This window comes from Phalacrocorax carbo, chromosome 4 (assembly GCF_963921805.1).
Source record: "Phalacrocorax carbo chromosome 4, bPhaCar2.1, whole genome shotgun sequence".
Taxonomy (NCBI): Eukaryota; Metazoa; Chordata; class Aves; order Suliformes; family Phalacrocoracidae; genus Phalacrocorax; species Phalacrocorax carbo.
The window spans coordinates 11917417-11935759 of NC_087516.1; the positions used below are offsets into that span (position 1 = coordinate 11917417).

The 18343-nt window shown below is 41.4% G+C and overlaps 1 protein-coding gene across 1 annotated transcript in view; it reads right to left on the reverse strand.

Annotated features, from left to right (window-relative positions):
* Positions 1–340: 340 nt before the first annotated feature.
* The window catches only part of CPZ (carboxypeptidase Z), a 36302-nt gene continuing 18299 nt past the window's right edge, over positions 341–18343 (reverse strand). Inside the window, exons 6-11 of the mRNA XM_064449050.1 lie at positions 17757–17918; positions 10984–11142; positions 6888–7023; positions 5671–5810; positions 2696–2795; positions 341–909 (exon numbers count right to left, since the gene is read on the reverse strand). Of these exons, the coding sequence (XP_064305120.1) occupies positions 554–909; positions 2696–2795; positions 5671–5810; positions 6888–7023; positions 10984–11142; positions 17757–17918 (1053 nt within the window). The 3' untranslated portion in view covers positions 341–553. The remainder of the gene's footprint in view (positions 910–2695; positions 2796–5670; positions 5811–6887; positions 7024–10983; positions 11143–17756; positions 17919–18343) is intronic.

An 18343-nucleotide genomic window follows, 5' to 3' on the forward strand; every position in this document is an offset into this window, starting at 1 on the left:
AAATTCCTAATACCTAATGATTTTCTTTTTCTGTCTGAAATCAATACTAATATCACATAGTGGGTTTAAAAAAAATAATTGGGAGTTGTATTAGAAGAGTTAATCAACCAAACTTTATATGCTAAAATAATACAAAAAGAAGAAATAAAAGAGTTTTCTGAATGTTTCTGAAAGTTTTTAGTACATAGTCATTAATATGTTAAGACACGTACAAAAATGCATTAAAGGATAAGGAACATTTTCCTGCAGGTACTTAGAACCTAATAAATAACGAAAGTGATTATTAACTACATGGGCAGAAGTACAGAGCATTACCAAGAAAAAAACTGCATAAAACCTGGCCTTTGAACAGGTGTGCACCATTGTTTTTAATACATAAAAACACTTGAACATACTCAGTTGTGTGTGAAGAGAAAACAAAAGAAGTAAGCGCACTTGAATTAACATTGTACTTTCAAATTAAACAGATTTAAATATTGCTAAGAGCAGTGAGGGCATCTGGAGCTGGGTGGAAGGGCAGCAGAGCCAGGTGAGCAGAGCACGGTGACACCGTTCAGTGCTGCTTGAGTAGCCACAGTGGTTTGTGCAGGTCTAGAGAGCTGAAGTAAGACCACCACCAGGGCTTCTCCCTGCCTGGTGGTGACCCCCCTCGAGCCTCGGGCTGCCTGTGTTGGGCATGAGGGTCAAAAAGTTCCAGCGGGTCATACGGGTCATACATATCTTCCATTGAGCGGCGGAGGAGCTTGTTGGGCCAAGCCTCAACAGGTCGCAATACAAAGTCAACTCGCCCAGCCCGCTTCATCTTGGCAGGAAGGGTGACCTTCTTCATCACCCGGCTGTACCCTGCCGCTTGCGCGCTGATTATGTATGTCCCCGGAGGCAGGAGTCGCCAGTAGTCTCCATCAGCAGCTTAGGAAAGGTAAAGACACAACAAAACTCAGCTTAGTTTTTAGCCTTGCATCTTTTATAGTTACATACTTACGTACATGTGCATGCGCAGATAGCACAAGCATTTAGGGGACAGGTTTTGAAAGGATTTCAGATTTTGATTCAGATTTTGAAAAAGGTTCAAATGCAGACTCTTGAATGACAAAAGGAGACTCTACCTGTGAAAATCTGGCCTATGGGAACTAATGGAGTAAAATTCACACACAAAATGTCAGTAACTGCTGTGCCTGTATCACAGGGAAGGGAAGCTTTCCTTCATGCTGCTTTCCCTGGGCTACAAGGAATAACTCCAAAGAAATAAAATTAATTTAAAACTATGTGAAACAAGAAAGTGAAAGCATAATCCAGGCTGCAATATACATATATATATGTATATAGAACATGTCTAAGGAGCTAAGAAATCCCCGCTTTTATTATATTACGTTCAATTACTTTGCAGACATTATAGCGTGTAAGACCATGGAGTCGGAGCTGCAGCTGGTATAAATTGCCATTACTGTAAAATGGGTGTAAATTTCCTCCAGCTGAAGGTTAGAGCCTGAGGCAAAAGCAGGGAGTTTTAAAACAGAATATTTATTCGTCATTTTATATTTCCTCTACTATGAATGGTAAGTTTATCAACTCAGTTAATATTGCATTAATGCTATTTGCTCATGGAATTCCTCAGTCTTTTATAAGACTGATATTAAACGACATTTTAATCATATGACATCCTTAACCCCACCTAACTCAAGAACAAATACTCCTTTTTCCTTCAATGTAAACACATTTTTATTTAATTCTTAATTCTTTAAAGGTCCACTGCCAATGGAAAGCCATTGTCTGGGAAGAAGTTTGAAAAAGACCCTAATTCATGCCAGAGTCTCCCACCAGCCTCAAGAATCTGCATCATCTCCACTATTGTATCCCCTCTAATGTTAGGTTTTTTGAAAGTTGGAAAGCATCCACTACATTATAAACCATTCTGGCTTTCCAAATTGATTCAACAACTATCATTAGAGCAAAATGTTACCATTCATGTCTTCTATTTTGCACTTCTATGGCCTACTCTGTTCTCACTAAAATCAATAATAAAGTGAGAGCATTGATTTCAGTGAGAGTCTAAAAGCTCAGAACTTTATGACTGTGAAAATTAACAGTTGCATATGCCTCAATACATGCTTACAAGCTACTGACAGGTATAAAGTAAACATAAGTCAACATTCTAGTTTTTTGCATTTGATATAATTAGTGTCCAAAAATTGCATATATTTATGCTTTTCCACATGAACAAAAAATATTGCCTGTCCTTCAATCACTGCAGTTATTCCTGTTGCTAAAATCTGTGTGGACCCTACTCTGATGCCTACACCTCACGCTCACAGTATTTCAACTAACTTCTATGAGGGCTCCACATCTTTACATGCTGAGTTACAGCCCCTGAGCAGGGCTACTGCCATATTCCCCCTCAAACATGAAACATAAACGTGGATTTCTGAATCTCATTGAAGATACATTGGCTTTGATGGACAGGAGACAGTTCCAAGTAGAAGTTTTAACAGCAAGGACTGCGTCATCCCAGAGACATGACAGACTGAAGAGCCAGTTTGACATGTCTTCTCTCCTGTTATGCTAGAAACAAACCCACAGCTGAGTCTTCAGCTCTCTGTTAAGGTGTCATTTCTATCAAATATGACAAGGCTTTTGCAGGTTAAGCTCTCAGTGCTTTCACCCTGCCCCAGGAAAAACCTCAAACTAAAAATATTACCTGTGGTGACATCATGCTGTATGCCCCTGACTGAAATACGAGCATTTTTTATTGGGTTGCCAAACTTATCAGACACAATTCCTTTTATCCCCCGATGAACCTGGCAAAAAAAAAAGCAGAGTTAGGTGGGAATAATTTATTACAGTACCACTTCCTCATCTTCTACTAGGAAACCCCTGTAGAGAAGAAACAACTTTCAAGAGGTGCAACGCATTGGAGAGGCTTGTGGGTGCTAATGCTGGGCTAGGTATGTGGCTCTGCATTGAATGTCCCTTCTCTGCACAGATCACTGGCACCTCATGATCGGACAACAGTATTTAAAGACTGTTTCTGAATGTCTGCCCCAGACGCAGAACCACAAAGGAATGAAAAGTTAAGGCTTCAAAAAACAATCCGATCATCTACACACAATGAGAAGGCATCACTGATGCTATGGGTGAAGTTAATTCAGCATGAAACAATGGCCCTTTAATCTATTCAAAGTGCAGCACTAAGAGATGAATGAAATAAAACAGAATCAAGCATAATTATTAGCTTTCAGACAGAACCACTTATCAAACAATACACTGCCATCCTGGCAGTAGAATTAATTAATATGGGTTCTGTGAGGAAACCAGGTCCATAGTATTAGTTGAAATACATAGTTTTCATTTCTTTCAGTGCATCTAAAAGGATCTCAAACTGCTTAGAGATAAAGAGCCAAAACTGAAAAACTGTCTTGTGACAGACAAGTTACTAATTTGAAGAGAGCAGAAGCATAAGAATAATAAAGATGAATACTTCTATATTAGTATTATTTAATGTACAATCTTTAACACAATATTTGTTAATAAGTCTCAAATACACCAATGCACATTAATCAGTAAATAATAGTTAATATAATTATTAATTTGTTAATATTCTTATTTAATACCAGTGAATAGGAATAGGTGAGGGAATTCTTTAACTACTTGGAACTCATCATCGCTCTGCTGCCCACACTTCACTACATGTCAGAATGTCATGATAGAAGTATCTATAATATCCTTTTTTACTTCTCTACAAGCGCAGAACCCAGCTGCTTGAGCTGATGAGAAATGTGCTTGGTGACAAACTAAGAGTGGTGTGAATTCTGTCATACAAGGAGGTGCACAAACAGCTCACTATATTTGAAGTTCAATAAAGCAAACCAAAACACAACAGGAATAAAATCCAAGCGTTTAAACATTAAACCTCTTAAGGTTCTTCTTTTTGCAACCTTCCAAAATGAAAAGATTTTCTACTGGAAACTCTATATGACCTTTTTAAATGTAAAGTAATTCCATTTTGATATTCCCCCCTGAACTGCTATGATCAACTTGAGCCATTCTTCACTTCCCCCCACCCTTCTTTCTCTTCCTCCCATTTTTTCCTCCCCATTATCCTTTGTCACAAAAGAAGAATAGAAAAAAGAATAAAGCATCAAAACAATGGAAAAATTTATTTCCTTTTCTATTGGAATATAGACATTTTTAAAAATAAACATTAAAATACCAAACTTTAGAGTAATTCTTTATATGAAGCTGAAAAAGAAAGTCTAGTCTAGTGACAGCAGTTTTTTATTTGAGGTGAGGCTGTGTTGTCACTGCTCTTGTTATATAGCTGTTCCATACTGAGTGGAGCTATTAACTGGAGGATTTGGGAACAACTCAGCATAAGGACTTGAAAAATGTCCTTTAAGAACTATTATGATGAAGCACTGCAATTTGCTTTTCAGCATGGACTTGAAGATTTATCATATGGATAGTGGGTAAATCTGGTCAGAAGAGTAATCTCAGACCCAAATTTAATTTACACTATAGACATACTCGAAGTAGTATGACCTCATCCAACTTCAATAATAATTTTGCAATTACAACATGACGGGATAAAGTAACAGAACTGAAATGCCTGTAACAATATTGTTTTGTTTTGCTTTAGTAAATACACTATTTTTGGTTTTGCCTCAAGTCTGTGCCACGCAAGTTCGGGCGAGTGTTTTGATACCAATTCTGATGGGGAGAAGAGGTCGGCGCTTATGAAAATTAATTCGACTTCTGCGTGTTAAGCCAAGTAGATTTGTACACAGACCAAAGAGCCTGGTATATATCAGAATAAGAAAAGTTTGAATTGGTTATGGCAGACTTAATCCTTATCAAGAGTAATTCAGTCATCCTTATCTACAAAGTTGTTTTGCTTACTGTCCTGCATTTGCTCAAAAAGCTTTTCCGGCATAGACTTCTACAGTATCTCACACTATAAAAATCTTTACATCTTGAAGACTTCAACTGCAATATATATGGATTTATCCCAGCTCCATTTGGATTCCCTAAAACTCATTTTCATCAGACAGCTGTAAAATGAAATGAGTTTGGTGGTCTGTACTGTAGACTTTATTGAATGATAATACTTACCACAAGTAGCAAGAGGTTGCTTAGAAAGGCCATAAAAACACTCCTAACAATTTTATATTACTGTGTACTCTATCAAAATAAGGCATGACAGAAAGCTAATGTACTAATGGCTGAGAGAAAGATGAGCAACTTCTGTTTCTGTGTTCACTTACTTATTGTCAATGAGGTATTTGTTTTTGCTAAGCTTAAACTTATTAAAAATCACTGGTTGGTTTATTCTTCAAGAGAAAGGTTGATTTGTATTTTTCTGAATATGTGGGTTTTCTCTAGCATTACATTTTGGACAGTTGATTTATAATGTTGCACAAAGTATTTACAGACAATTCCCCTTTTCACTATTTTCAAGGCCTTTACAGTCCTCGATCTCCATCGTTCCTGCAAGATAGGCAAAGTATTATCTGTGTGTCCTGATGGACAAACTGAGGCACTGGGGTCCAGATGGAGAGTGATGACTGAGTCAGTGCTATCTCCTTCATAACTAGGGAAACAGTAAAGGAGCAAATATTGACAAAGAATTAAGAAGAAAAGCCATAAACACCAAGGTCTGTAAAAGCAGAGCCGTACCATTTCCATGTAATTCAGCAGGGCATCTCTGTTTTCATGCCAGATTGTAAACAGTTCTTCCTCCAAGGGAAACTTTTCACATCCTACCTCCACAGTAACTTCAAAGCAATTTGTGTGAAGGTAATTAAAATCTGCCATACCTACAGGTTTAAAAAGAAAAAGGAGAGATCATGAACAAGCCATTTAACCCTTAACTGGAGGTTTGCTGTTGCAGTCAGCTGAATGCAATCCCTATGGGTGTGGATGTACATACTGTAAAGAGTGTGTGCGGCCAATATATAAAAGGTAGTCAACAAATTCACAATTCTACAACTTGTTTCAACTACAAATTAACTAATGACAATGACATTTCTTTCAGGTGATAAAGCATATTTTAAAATTATTATTCACCTGACTAAGAAATAGCGATAGAGAGAGAAGGATTGGTTAATCATGGTAATTGGATAATCGGCTGTATCGGAGGTGATTGCCATGGGTCACCAGCAAAGATATGACCTTTTGCCATTAGTATGTTCAAAACTGTTTCTGTACAAAAGACATTGGATATAATTTTCAGACGAATGGAAGCCAAAGATATTTAAACCTAATTCTCTCTCATGTCCCAAGGCTCTCTAAATGCCTAGTTTCAACATAACTATTTGGGGATCCAGCTGAGTCCTATTTGAAAACACAACTGAAACACGGCTGAAAATTTTATGAACACTGATATTTCATCCATGCCAGTATTCCAGGAATCCTGAAGAAAACTAAGTACTATTATTGGGGAAATCAAATTAGCTACCTAAGCACAAATGAATGGGATGCTTGTCTCTGTTGTAGTTTTTCCTGAAAAAAGAGTTTATTTAAACTGCACTTGCATAGTTTGCAGGATGGGTTCAAATCCATGCTGCTAAGGAATGAGAACATAGCATTAAGCATTTATTTCTACATTTCAGATTTTAAAACTAGAATGATATTAATGTGCAATACAGATTTGACCGTTTTATAACTTGTTAACTTTTCTCAGGTCATATCAGGGCTGAATACATCCCGTGATATTTGAATATAAATGTTACCAACGTACATTTTGCTACTTAAATCCCTTACAAGTTACTTTTTGCAGGGGTCTGACCTAAAGCAAACTGAAATGAATAAACTTATTTCTTTCAAACCCTTGTGTCTCATAAAGGTCATATAGAGGTTTTACCTCACTTGATATGATGGTAAAGTGGTTTTACCTCCAGTGAAGCTGTACCACTCTGCACCGTTTATAATACCTCCGCGCTTTACAAAATTTCCACCGCAACGGAGTTCGGATCGGTCCGAGATAACAGGATGTGCATCTGCATAGGCTTTAGCCAGCATTTTAAACATCTGTAACAAGAGAGTTTGAAATACATTTGCTTTTACAAACTGTAAACAGTCATTTCTGCTAGTAACTATTGCTGTTGCGAGCCCAGACAATGAGCTGCCCTGCGTCCTCGAGGCTGACGGAGGGGGTGAGCTTCCATGCAAGAATATTCTGCCAGGATGTTTTCTCTTGCCGCCTTCTTCAAGGTCCTTCTCTGCAATCCAATACATTTAGCCAGAAATAACATTAAATACCAGTGGATTTTGTGATACTTGGCTTCAGCCTATCATCTGGGGCAGGAGTAGAAGGCTTGTTTGGTTGTACTTCGAGTCCCAGGTTTTAAAGCTGAAATTAGCTCTCCCCACTACATTTTAGGTCTAGCTATTTTTACCTTTTCAAAAATACCTACACCAGCCTCAGCCCAATGAGGTCTTTACATTGGCCACTGCTGTTTAAAATAGACAGTGTCGATTTGCTTTGTACTTATCACTCACACAGGACAACCTGCCAATTTGATCTCAATGTCAGTTGCTTCTTTGTGGGGCAGAAACCATTCCTAAAAAGTGAAGGATAGGATGTGGTGATGGAGGATGTCATCACTGATTTCCTGAGAGTGTTGATACTGATGAAAAGCAGAGCAGTCACCACCCAGAAAGGAAAAGCGACAGGTACATATAGTAAAGACAGAAGAAACAGCTGTGATCTGCAGAAACTGTTTCTTTGAATCAGGTTCCTGCTATTTTTCTCCAATGTTTGTTCCAAATTTGTCCAGAACTTCCCCTTCTCCTTTCTGTTTATGTGAACCTCATCTACAAAGCTATAGTTTCAGATCTCAACATGGAAATGGCAGCAATTTGCAGATGCTGCTAGACCTTACTACTCAACATCATAAGTTTCATTGCATATTGCTTAAGACACTTTTAGAAGTGATCCTAAAACTTCATCCTTGATGTTGTCATCAAGGATCAAGACCAAAATGACCAAGCACACAACTTTGTCCTAATATTTATAAATGTTTCTAATAATCACAAAGCTGAGCTAATTATGGGATCAGGTAGGTGACCAAGGAAAGGTGGAAAGAGAGTGATTTGTAAGTGTAAAGACAATTTACCAGAACACTTCTAATGACTAGACACTAAAAATCCTGACTTAATACAAAATGCTTTTGCATCTCCCTTGAGGTTCTATGTGTCTAAGTATTGCTCAGCCCAGACAATTACACCTCCTTCAAAGTTCTGCTGGAAAGAAATGGATGTTAATTAAATATGTTAAGAAGAACTTTTGCTGCCAATAGTTTGGGGCCAGGCCTGATATCTTTAATTTCTACAGGAATTTGGGTTCCAGTTCTGAACTTTCTGTGGAAGGTATTTGCTAAAAGTTTAGAAGGTGCCTATGTGACTCAGGAGTATGTTCCTCACCTTTCCCAAAGACACGTGCAGATGTTTTATTTCCAGGGAACAAGTCTTTCTTCTCTTGTTTCACACCAAGAGGCATAAGGCTTTTGCCTGGCCACTGGTGCAAGTGAATGAAGATGGGCAGTAGTGAGAAGAGAAAGTGAGAAATCCAAAATCAAGTGAACTTGATTTAAAAAAACAAGTTAAACTTTAAAAAAAAGTTAAAATGTGCTCAGACAGCAATACATTTATTATTACTTAGCAGCTATGATATGACTAGTCATGGACCTCAAAAACACTTAGACATTTAGGTGTAATACAGAAAAAAAGGGAAAAGCACAGAGGAATACTTGTATCTTTGGAAGCATGATGCTTCATTTCGTAAAACAGGATCAGTGTTGTCACCTTGGTCAGCACTTTTACCCCACTGATTGTCACAGGTTGGGTTTTTCAGGGGGAGGGAAGGGAATGTTTCCATTCACCAAAGGGATTGAACTTGTCTTGGTGTGCACCTTTCTACTCCCCTGAACCCTGGCATCAATGCAGCTTCTTGTGTAACACAAAGCAACAAAAGCCTGCTGAAAACATCCATCACCACAAAAGGCAAAAGATGGGAAAGTTCTGGATTAGGTGAGCTGAACCAGGTGCAAGAATGTGAGTGTAAGGTCATGGTCCAACTTTGAGACTCCTTGGTCTCAGCAGGTACCACCCCAGCCTGTGATGCAGGCTAAAGAGGCTTGACATCTGCAGTGTCCTGGAGCAGTTGCCGAGAGGATCCTCATGCAGCACATACATCATGAGGGACAAAGGGAGGTGGCAGCACTTTGCAATCTGGCTTGAATGTACTTTGCAGAATTTGACTTTTAATTTCTGGCTGTTACCTGCACTGCAGCATTTCACCCTGCGCTGCAGCCAAGGTTGCAAACTTGCCTTGTTTCCCCTTGCATGGCAAATTTGACAGGTCAGCAGTCAGAACAAGGGTTATGGCTGATGTATGGCAGATAAAACAAGCTGCTGTATTTCAGGATTCAGGTTCTCTGGCAGCAGCAGCTGCAGGTGACATTACTTAAATGCAGGTCACTTCACAGATACGGGTTTTATCATTTTCTAGGGAAAATTTAAAGTGATATTGGTAGCGATGCTAAGGTTCATGTGCTGACTCATTTGGAAAATCAGATTCAACTGAGGACATCCCCAGCCCTTCCCTGTATGTTTTAAACTTCAAAGTTTGTAGCTATCTTCCCAGGCTTTGCAGTCACTGGCTATGCAGTAAACACCCATATTTCACACTGTCCCAAACCAGGGATGCCATTAGGGCTTGCCCAGCTGTGCACCGTGTTGGGATGGAGCACTTTGTATGTGTGATTGCACTGTGTCACTCAAAACTCATGTGCTGTCCGTGACTGGAGATGGAGGGACTGCTGTCTTTCCATCCCACAGATGAACTTCTTGCTAAGGCACACATGGCCATATTCCTCCACCACCTACGCGTAAATCAGGATATGCCTAGCCCAGGCGATGGGATATAAGTGCACAGGTTTGTGATTTCCCCTAGTCCTCCCCAAGACCTGCTGTAGCTTTCATTATGACCCACCAGACATTTCTTACATGGGCTTTTTACTGCCCAGTGCTGGTCTCTTTTACTGCTAAATCATCGTCACACACGCATAGTCAGCAGGTATTGTACAGCTCAGAAAAAATGGATTGATATATAAAATGTTTAATAGTAATAAATATTTAAATATTTAATAGGTGCTGGTGAGAACTATCACTTTAGAAGAAGTTAGCCCAGAGATATGTTCAAAGATACAAAATGTTTCAAGTCAAAGATCAACTTCTGATTATTTTCAACTGCCGTTCATTATATAAGGAACCACTTTTTCTTAAGAGACCAGGGACATTTTTAACATACACTAGAAGGCCGAAAAGCTAGCTGTTCTCCTAGTGGGCATGTCAGCAATGAATACTAGATTGAGGAAATCAAAGGGAAACAGGAAAGATGGCAAAAAATTTCACAGAAGATTTACAGTCAGTCCCAAATAGGAACTTTCCAGGGACAGAGAGGGAAAAACCATTCCTGTTCATCTGACCTGGAATAAATGTTACAAGGCTGCCACCATATGGCAGCAGGTCTTTTTTTATTTTCTTTGTCCTACAGTTTTCACCAGAAAATAACACTGCTGGTCAGGTTTGTTCCTTTTCTTCTGGAAATCAGTGGTAAAAATATCATAGCCTTCATCCTTTAAATAGTAAAAGCATGGCTTTTCTTAACCTGTGCCTTGTTAAATCATGTTTGGCCTCATGAAACATGGTTAAATCTTTACAGATAAATCTGATAGTGTGTAAATGATCCTATATTTTACAGCACATTAAATAAGTGTATAAGTCATATTATATATACACACATATATATGTGCATTATATATATAAACATGTGATTTATTACATATCTAATACATACATGCATACCTATACATGCATGTATACAGTCCAAATAAATCAAAATTGTTACTTGTTAAAATAAAAAGTTTCCATAGTTCCGCACATAGAAACCATACTGATTTGCTCACCCTGCAAAACCAATATTACCTTCTCATCAGGTGTGGGGGAGAACATTTTTTCTTCCATAGGATGCTTTGAATAGTCATAGGGGTAGGTCACAACCAGCTCACCCCCGTGAAGGCTGGCAGAGAGCACGAACGGGATAGACCGCAACCACTTCATGACTGCTTTTGTCTCAGGGGCCACCTGAAATCCAGGAGAAAAAAAAAAATCTGTGAGTAGTCATGCAGCTCTGAAGGGATTTGGCCCTGGGCAGGATGAAGCCCAGCAGAGAAGGCAGTGTGTCAGACAGAAGAACCATGAGGTTCTTGGGCTCTTCTTTCCCATATTTAATGGGGGAAGAGGGTCAGTTTGCTCCAGGGAACAGAGGAGACAACACTGTTCACTGTGGAAAAACTGTATAAAAAAAGGAAGAGAAACTTTGACAGAAGAATAACTGGAACACAGGGATCAGTTTGTAATTCTCAGCTCTTGTTGGAAATACATTATCTCATTTGCTATCCTTTAGTCCAGGTTCATCTGCAAATAAAGGAAAACTAATGCGTATAAAGCACAGCAGTGACTGCAGTTTACCTGCAGGTAAGTCACAAAAGTAGTCTTTCTGACAGTCCAGGCTCAGAAACAGCTGCCAAGGGAGTTGGCACCGGACTCCCAAAGATGCTCAGGCACCCATCTCCCCCGACATGCAGGAGGCTCCTCCATCCCCTTTTTCTGAGGAGTAATTTCACGAACCTGCTCCAGTGCCAGTTCTTAGGGGAAACAGTGTCACCTGGCGGCCGGTCCCTGCAAGCCCAGCACGGCAGCGCCCTTGGAGGAGGAAAGGCTCCTTTCCTTGCAGCTGGTGCCGTTCCCAGGGGAGAAGCGGGTGAGGGCAGAGGCTGCGAATCCAGACTCTGCTTTGCACAAGTGCAGATATGCAGGTTTAAAAAAAAATGAGCAAGTTCTGTTATGACAGACTTAGTCCAGCATCTCTATAGGGCTGCTAACATTGCATATGACCCTCTGTTTTGATTCCGTCAGCCGTTAGAAAATCATTCAGCTGGGATCCCAGAGTGGCTAATGGCTAGTAACAGTGAATTAAGTCAGCAATGTGCAGGAAAAAAAAACAAAAACAACAAAAAAAAACACAACAAACAAACAAAATTAAACAATATAAACAAAAAAACTAAATACCTATACATTAGGGTTGCAATAAGAGTAATTCCTGTTTTCGTTGGATCGGTCCCTATTCTGCTATTGGTAAATCACAGCTTTGGCGATGCAGTGGGTAGCACAAACTTAGGTGTGGAGCAAAGAAAAACACTGTGAAGCAAAGATGCACCATGGATGTATTACAGCTCCCAGCAATGAGGTAGAAAGCAAAGGGTCTCAGGAAAAAGCCGTGTCTAAATACAGTTTTACCTGGAATGATTTAAGATGGCACCCTGCCCATTCCTGACCCAGGCAGGAGGCTACCTCTCTTCAGATACCATAATTATCTGAGTCGTCCTAGTTTTCAGGTTTCCTTAAGACACCATTCTGTTGTCGCTGAGCTGAACTAGTGCCTCCAGCCACTGCAACCGTGTTATTTGAAAAGGCTGTACCTTGTACTTGGGAAGAAATAGGAACCTGAGGGCTCCCACTGCTGTAAGGTGAATCACAGAATGGTGGGGGTTGGAAGGGACCTCTGGAGATCATCTTGTCCAACTTCCCTCTGTGAGCAGGAACACCCAGAGCAGGGGGCACAGGAACGTACCCAGGCGGGGTTTGAATGTCTCCAGGGAAGGGACTCCACAGCCTCCCTGGGCAGCCTGTGCCACTGCTCTGGCACACGCACAGGAGAGAAGTTTTTTCTCATATTGAGGTGGAACTTCCTGTGTTCCAACTTGTGCCCGTTGCCCCTTGGCCTGTCATTGGGCACTAATGAAAAGAGCCTAGTCCCATCATCCTGACACCCTCCCTTTAGATATTTATAGGTATTTATGAAATCCCCCCTCAGTCTTCTCTTCTCCAGGCTGAACAAACCCAGGTCTCTCAGCCTTTCCTCCTAAGGGAGATGCTCCAGTCCCCTGATCATCTTCGTAGCTCTCCACTGGGCTTGCTCAAGCAGTTCCAGATCCTTCTTAAACTGGGGGGTCCAAAACTGGACACAGTACCCCAAATGTGGTCTCACTAGGGCGGAGTAGAAGGGGAGGATAACCTCTCCCGACCTGCTGGCCACAATCCTTTTAATGCACCCCAGGACACCGTTGGCCTTCTTGGCCACAAGGGCACGGTGCTGGCTCAGGGTCAGCTTGCTGCCCACCAGCACTGCCAGGGCCTTCTCAGCAGAGCCACTTTCCAGCAGGTCAACCCCCAACCTGTACCTGTGCAGGGGGGTTGTTCCTCCCCAGGTGCAGGACCCTACACTTGCTCTTGTTGAATTTCATGAGGTTCCCCTCGGCCCAGCTCTCCAGCCTGTCCAGGTCTCGCTGGATGGCAGCACAGCCTTCTGGTGTATCAGTCACTCCTCCCAGCTTGGTATCATCAGCAAACTTGCTGAGGTTACACTCTGTCCCATCATCCAGGTCACTGATGAATATGTTGAACAGGACTGGGCCCAGCACAGAACCCTGGGGAGCATCGCTAGTGACAGGCCTCCATCCAGGCTCTGCCTCATTGATCACGACCCTCTGAGTTCTGCTGTTCAGCCAGTTCTCAATCCACCTCACTGTCCTCTCATCTAACCCACACTTCCTAAGATTGCCTGTGAGGAGGCTATGGGAGACAGTATCAAATACCTTACTGAGGTCGAGATAGACAACATCCACTGTTCTCCCTTCGTCGACCCAGCCAGTCACACCATCACAGAAGGCTATCAGGTTGGTCAAGCATGATCTCCCCTTGGGGAATCCATGTTGACTACTTCTGATAACCTTCTTTTCCTCTACATGCCTGGAGAGGACCTCCAGGATGAACTGTTCCATCACCTTTCCAGGGATGGAACTGGCAACAAGCCTGCATCCTCCAAGCCCCGCAGCACCAGCACTCCCCAGGAAGATGCTGCCCAAGCTCTCAGCAGCTCCCTGCCCTACCTGCAGCTGCCCCAGCTCCCGCTTTCTAGCCAGAGTGACACCAGAATCAGCTCTGCTTTCAAACAGGAGTCTCAGGCCTTGATAAGAAGATTTTTAAGTTGCTTCTGCAATTCAGTGGACAAGGGTGAAATGGACAGTTTTACTCAGAGAGCTCCTAAATTCCTTCCCTCCCCAATTAGCCAACTTGCTCACTAGATACCTGCACAACCCACAAGACATTGCTGTGTCACAGAGCCAATGTCTTATTGAAGGGAATGTTGTGGAAAATCAGGAGTTTCAATGTCACTAATTTTATACTAATAACATTTCAGTGACATCATGTGCAGTGATTAAGGCTTTGAAATGTGCACATCCTGGTTCAGCTCCACTGGATGATATCAGATGCTATCTGTGTCACTCTGGCCTTTGACTATTCATAGACTTGTCCTTTAATGTGGGTTTTGTGGGGCTTGATGATTTTTCCCCCCCCCCACAGGGGCTTTTGCTTTTAGTCAGAGGAGATCAATTTTAAAGTATCCATCTCACAAGGACAATTTGGGGCACAATTAGAAAACAGCTAAATTATTTCTGTGTAAGTACAGGGAATGGCCACTATCCTTTTTAAACCTGAATCTCATTCCTGTCAATTATACTGCAATTAGTCACTGTCTCTGTGGCTTTCAAAGATTTCATTTTTCCTTTTTAGAAGCAACCAGACTCATTTTCCTAGACTACACCAGTCTCCACTGGCACAGACTTCCAAATTCTGTTTGAACCAAGCCAATTTAACTGACTTCATTTCAGATGAAGCCTGAAGTCTCTCAGTCTGAGCCCTCAGACAGCTTATTGCAATAATTCATAATAGCAGGGAACAAAATGCGCTGTACAGCAAGGGTTACAGGGAGGCAGGAGCTCTCCTGAGTTTATGGGTTGGCTGGGAGCTCACTTTCCATTTTCTGATCTTTATACAATGCCCTGCAATAGCCAGATAATTACTTTAATAAGGCAGGTAATAAACACTATTAAGTAAATGAAAGCTGAGAGGCTGGTGTTGAAACATTCAATCTAATGCTTTTTCATGCACAGAGCTGACTACTGTAAGAGCCACGGGTTCATCTGCCTGACAAAATTGAAGCTCATGATGGGAGAGCTGATTTGGCTGTCCTGTGATACCACCAGTGAAGGAGAGGGACTTGAGGCTGTGAGAACGCTTACTGCCCGGTTTCTGAACCATGTGAAACTGCAGTCGTCACAGAGATTTTGTGGTGCTATCCAGGTCACAAGCAAATTTGTTCCCTCATTTGTTCTGCAAAGCACATAGATTTGGAGATACTTTGGGTGTTATTTAGGTCAGGGCCCACTTTGGGGTCAAGAGAATATCTAGAGGTTCCCTGAGGTTTGGTGCTGTGAGGAATGAATCATTAGATCATCACCTTATTTCAATTTCTTCTTCAAAAACAAGAAAAGGTTTGCAGAAGGGGTGTATCTATAACCCCAGGTCTGCACCCACTGAGGCAGAGCTCAGACAGAGGGTGGTTGTGTGCCAGGGCTTCTTAGTCCATTGTCTGTGGTGACAGACACCCCAGGGTCAAAGCTGTGTTTGTCACCTCTCAGTGGTTCTTGGGTCTTCAACCCTGCAGCTCTGGATGCAGAGAGAGAGTGAGCATATGGCTGGAGGGAGATCTCCATTCTTTTCTTCATACCTCAAAGTCTGCTGTGCAGCCGCTATGTCCAGTCCGAAAGGGCAAAAGCAGCTTTTCTGGATACCTCCATGGAAAACTAAAGGCATTTTCAATGACTGTTTTTAGGTGTGCCACCAGGCACATCTGTAGCCTGTCTGCACATAGTTCAGGGGACAATACAGTTCACAAAAGTGCTCCCAGGAGACTGGCATCCTCACTACTGATTCTGCAAAGGGCCATGCAAAGGATGGACTCTGGTAAGTAAGATGTTGCAGACACAATTTGACTTATTATCCATATCTTTGTAGACAGGGTGGTGGCAGTCCTTGGTGGCTGAGCTATATAGTCTTGGCAAGAACTGAAGTGGCTGTGAGTTCATGTTCCTAAGACAGGAAACATCTCCCTGTAAGCATCTCCCCCAGGAAAGCACATACATTGATGTGGGTCAAAAAGCCTGGCAGGTAGCAGACCTGCAATTGCATGGAATGGCAAACCTTGACAAGGTTGAGAGCAGGACAACGCTTGCTCTCAAATCAGGAACCTAGAAGGTGTGACCGAGAGATGGGCTCTGCAAGATCTGAAATAGCACAGTGACTCCCAGTGAGCTAGAAACATATATGTGTTTGTAATGGCTGTTGATTTATTATATTCCTAAGATTATTCATATTCATAGATACACCATTAATTTGTTGAAGAAAGCTTTCAGTTTAATAGCTACACATGGTTCTTAGATGTACAGCCATGAAAACTACTATGCACAAATAGAGTGAACCAAAACTACTCACTCTCTAGACTTTTCTCCTAAAATCCCCTCCTTTTTCAGCTGTTTTCGTTTGACCTCATGCTCTGCACCACATGCTCCAACCCTTCTTTCCCATCTGAGGCTCTGCACTCTACTTTTATTTACCAGCTCACTGTTATCTCTTATAATTCAGTCAAAACTTGGAAACTATTAAGCCTGTGACCTTATACTCATGTAGAAATCCAGTGGCATGAACTGGCACCTGTACAATTACCTTCTTGAGCTTAGTTTTGTCGAAAAAGTAGTCTAATACAACGTGCATTACTGAGTTTTCTCAGCCTTGCATCTTCATATGCACATTATCCTGAGAAAGTAAAATGCTTTTATCTAGGTTTCACTACTGTGAAATGGGGTACCAAAACACTGGGGCAGCATCAGAGAAGCCTTTGGGATTTAGACCTGGCTTCATATTGGATCACCTACAGCAGAGTAGAAAACTCAAGTATGGCCTCTCAAACCTTCTGCTAATCCACCAGCTGCTGAGACAACCCTGTTCCCCATGTCTCTGAGGCTTTGTGCTAGCAATTAAAATTGCATTAGAATAAAATTAATTTAAAAGCAGAAGAAATTTGGCTTCTTGTGTTTCTTCTTTTAAGGCAAACTAAGTTCTCATGAGAGTTGCTAGTGCCAGGGCCTGCCAGGCTACCAGCAACACAGGCAGGACTGAGCTTTGCATTCCTGGACATCACAACACAAAACTTAGTGGTGATGAGTGTGAGAACCTGCAGTGCTGCCTCCATCCTGCTCCCCGGCACTGGAGGCAGCAGTAACTCTCCCTTCCATCACTACTGCAGCCTTACAGGCCGTTTCCAATGCTTCAGCTTGTTACACTCATTTATAACTATCCTTTTTGTGGAAAGCTGATGCCACAAAACTTCAAATAAAGCCTTTGAATGTTTTCCAAGGCAGAAACCACTATTGCAACAAACCTGTGCAGAGCTTAGTGCAAAGAGCGCCAAGTCCATAAAGTCTTTAACATGCTACCACAGTTTAAATCACTAATGATGAATTATTACACGCTCGTGACCCCTTCCTAACAATCATGATTCTTAATCTAAAACAGCAAAATCTGAATTATCCAATAATTTTTCCAATGATTTTGACACCTGCCTCTTTGGCCAGACCCACACCATGATTTTTCATGCCAATTCTGAGCCTGTGCAGTTTAGAGTCCTACTTATAAAATCCGATTAGCAGAGAATAAATTCAGACCAAGCAATCTCACTTTCTTAATTCCTGGGTTGCTCTGTAGTATATGTGATTTATAAAATCTGTAATTCATACCTTACCCCACCAGTAGGACTGTGGAATGGGGATGTGGTCAAGGCGGGCCCCATGAATCCCAGCTCTTCTGTAAGCCTCAGATGTCAAATCAGGGAAATTTCTGTTCAGGTCCAAGTTCTGAGCTGTCTGACGTCCAATGACCCATCCATTGTAACCAGCTCCCTAATTTATAATACAGAAGCCAACCTCAGAATAACTTCCTGTCTCAAAATATCACTCTGTGGAAATTGCTTAAAACGCCATTTTAATCAAGGGGAAGTTTTAAAAGAAGTAAACTAAAAATGTCTTTACTGTTAAAAAAATGACACTTATTAATCATTTTTTTATCCCCATAAACACTAATGCAGTAACTAGCATGCAGGAAGCATTTCACTCACCAGTGATGTGACTCATGAGAGGAACACAGCAGCTTCTTACTCAGCAAAGAGCAGCATGCAGAGTGGGTTAGAGGAGGAGAGAAAGAAAATACAGCTGATGCTCCAAGACAAGATCAGGCAGAATGCAATAACCCCAGACCGATACAACAGACTGAGCTCACCACATGAGCAACACAGAAAAAGAAAGGACCTATTTTCATGCTAATGGTG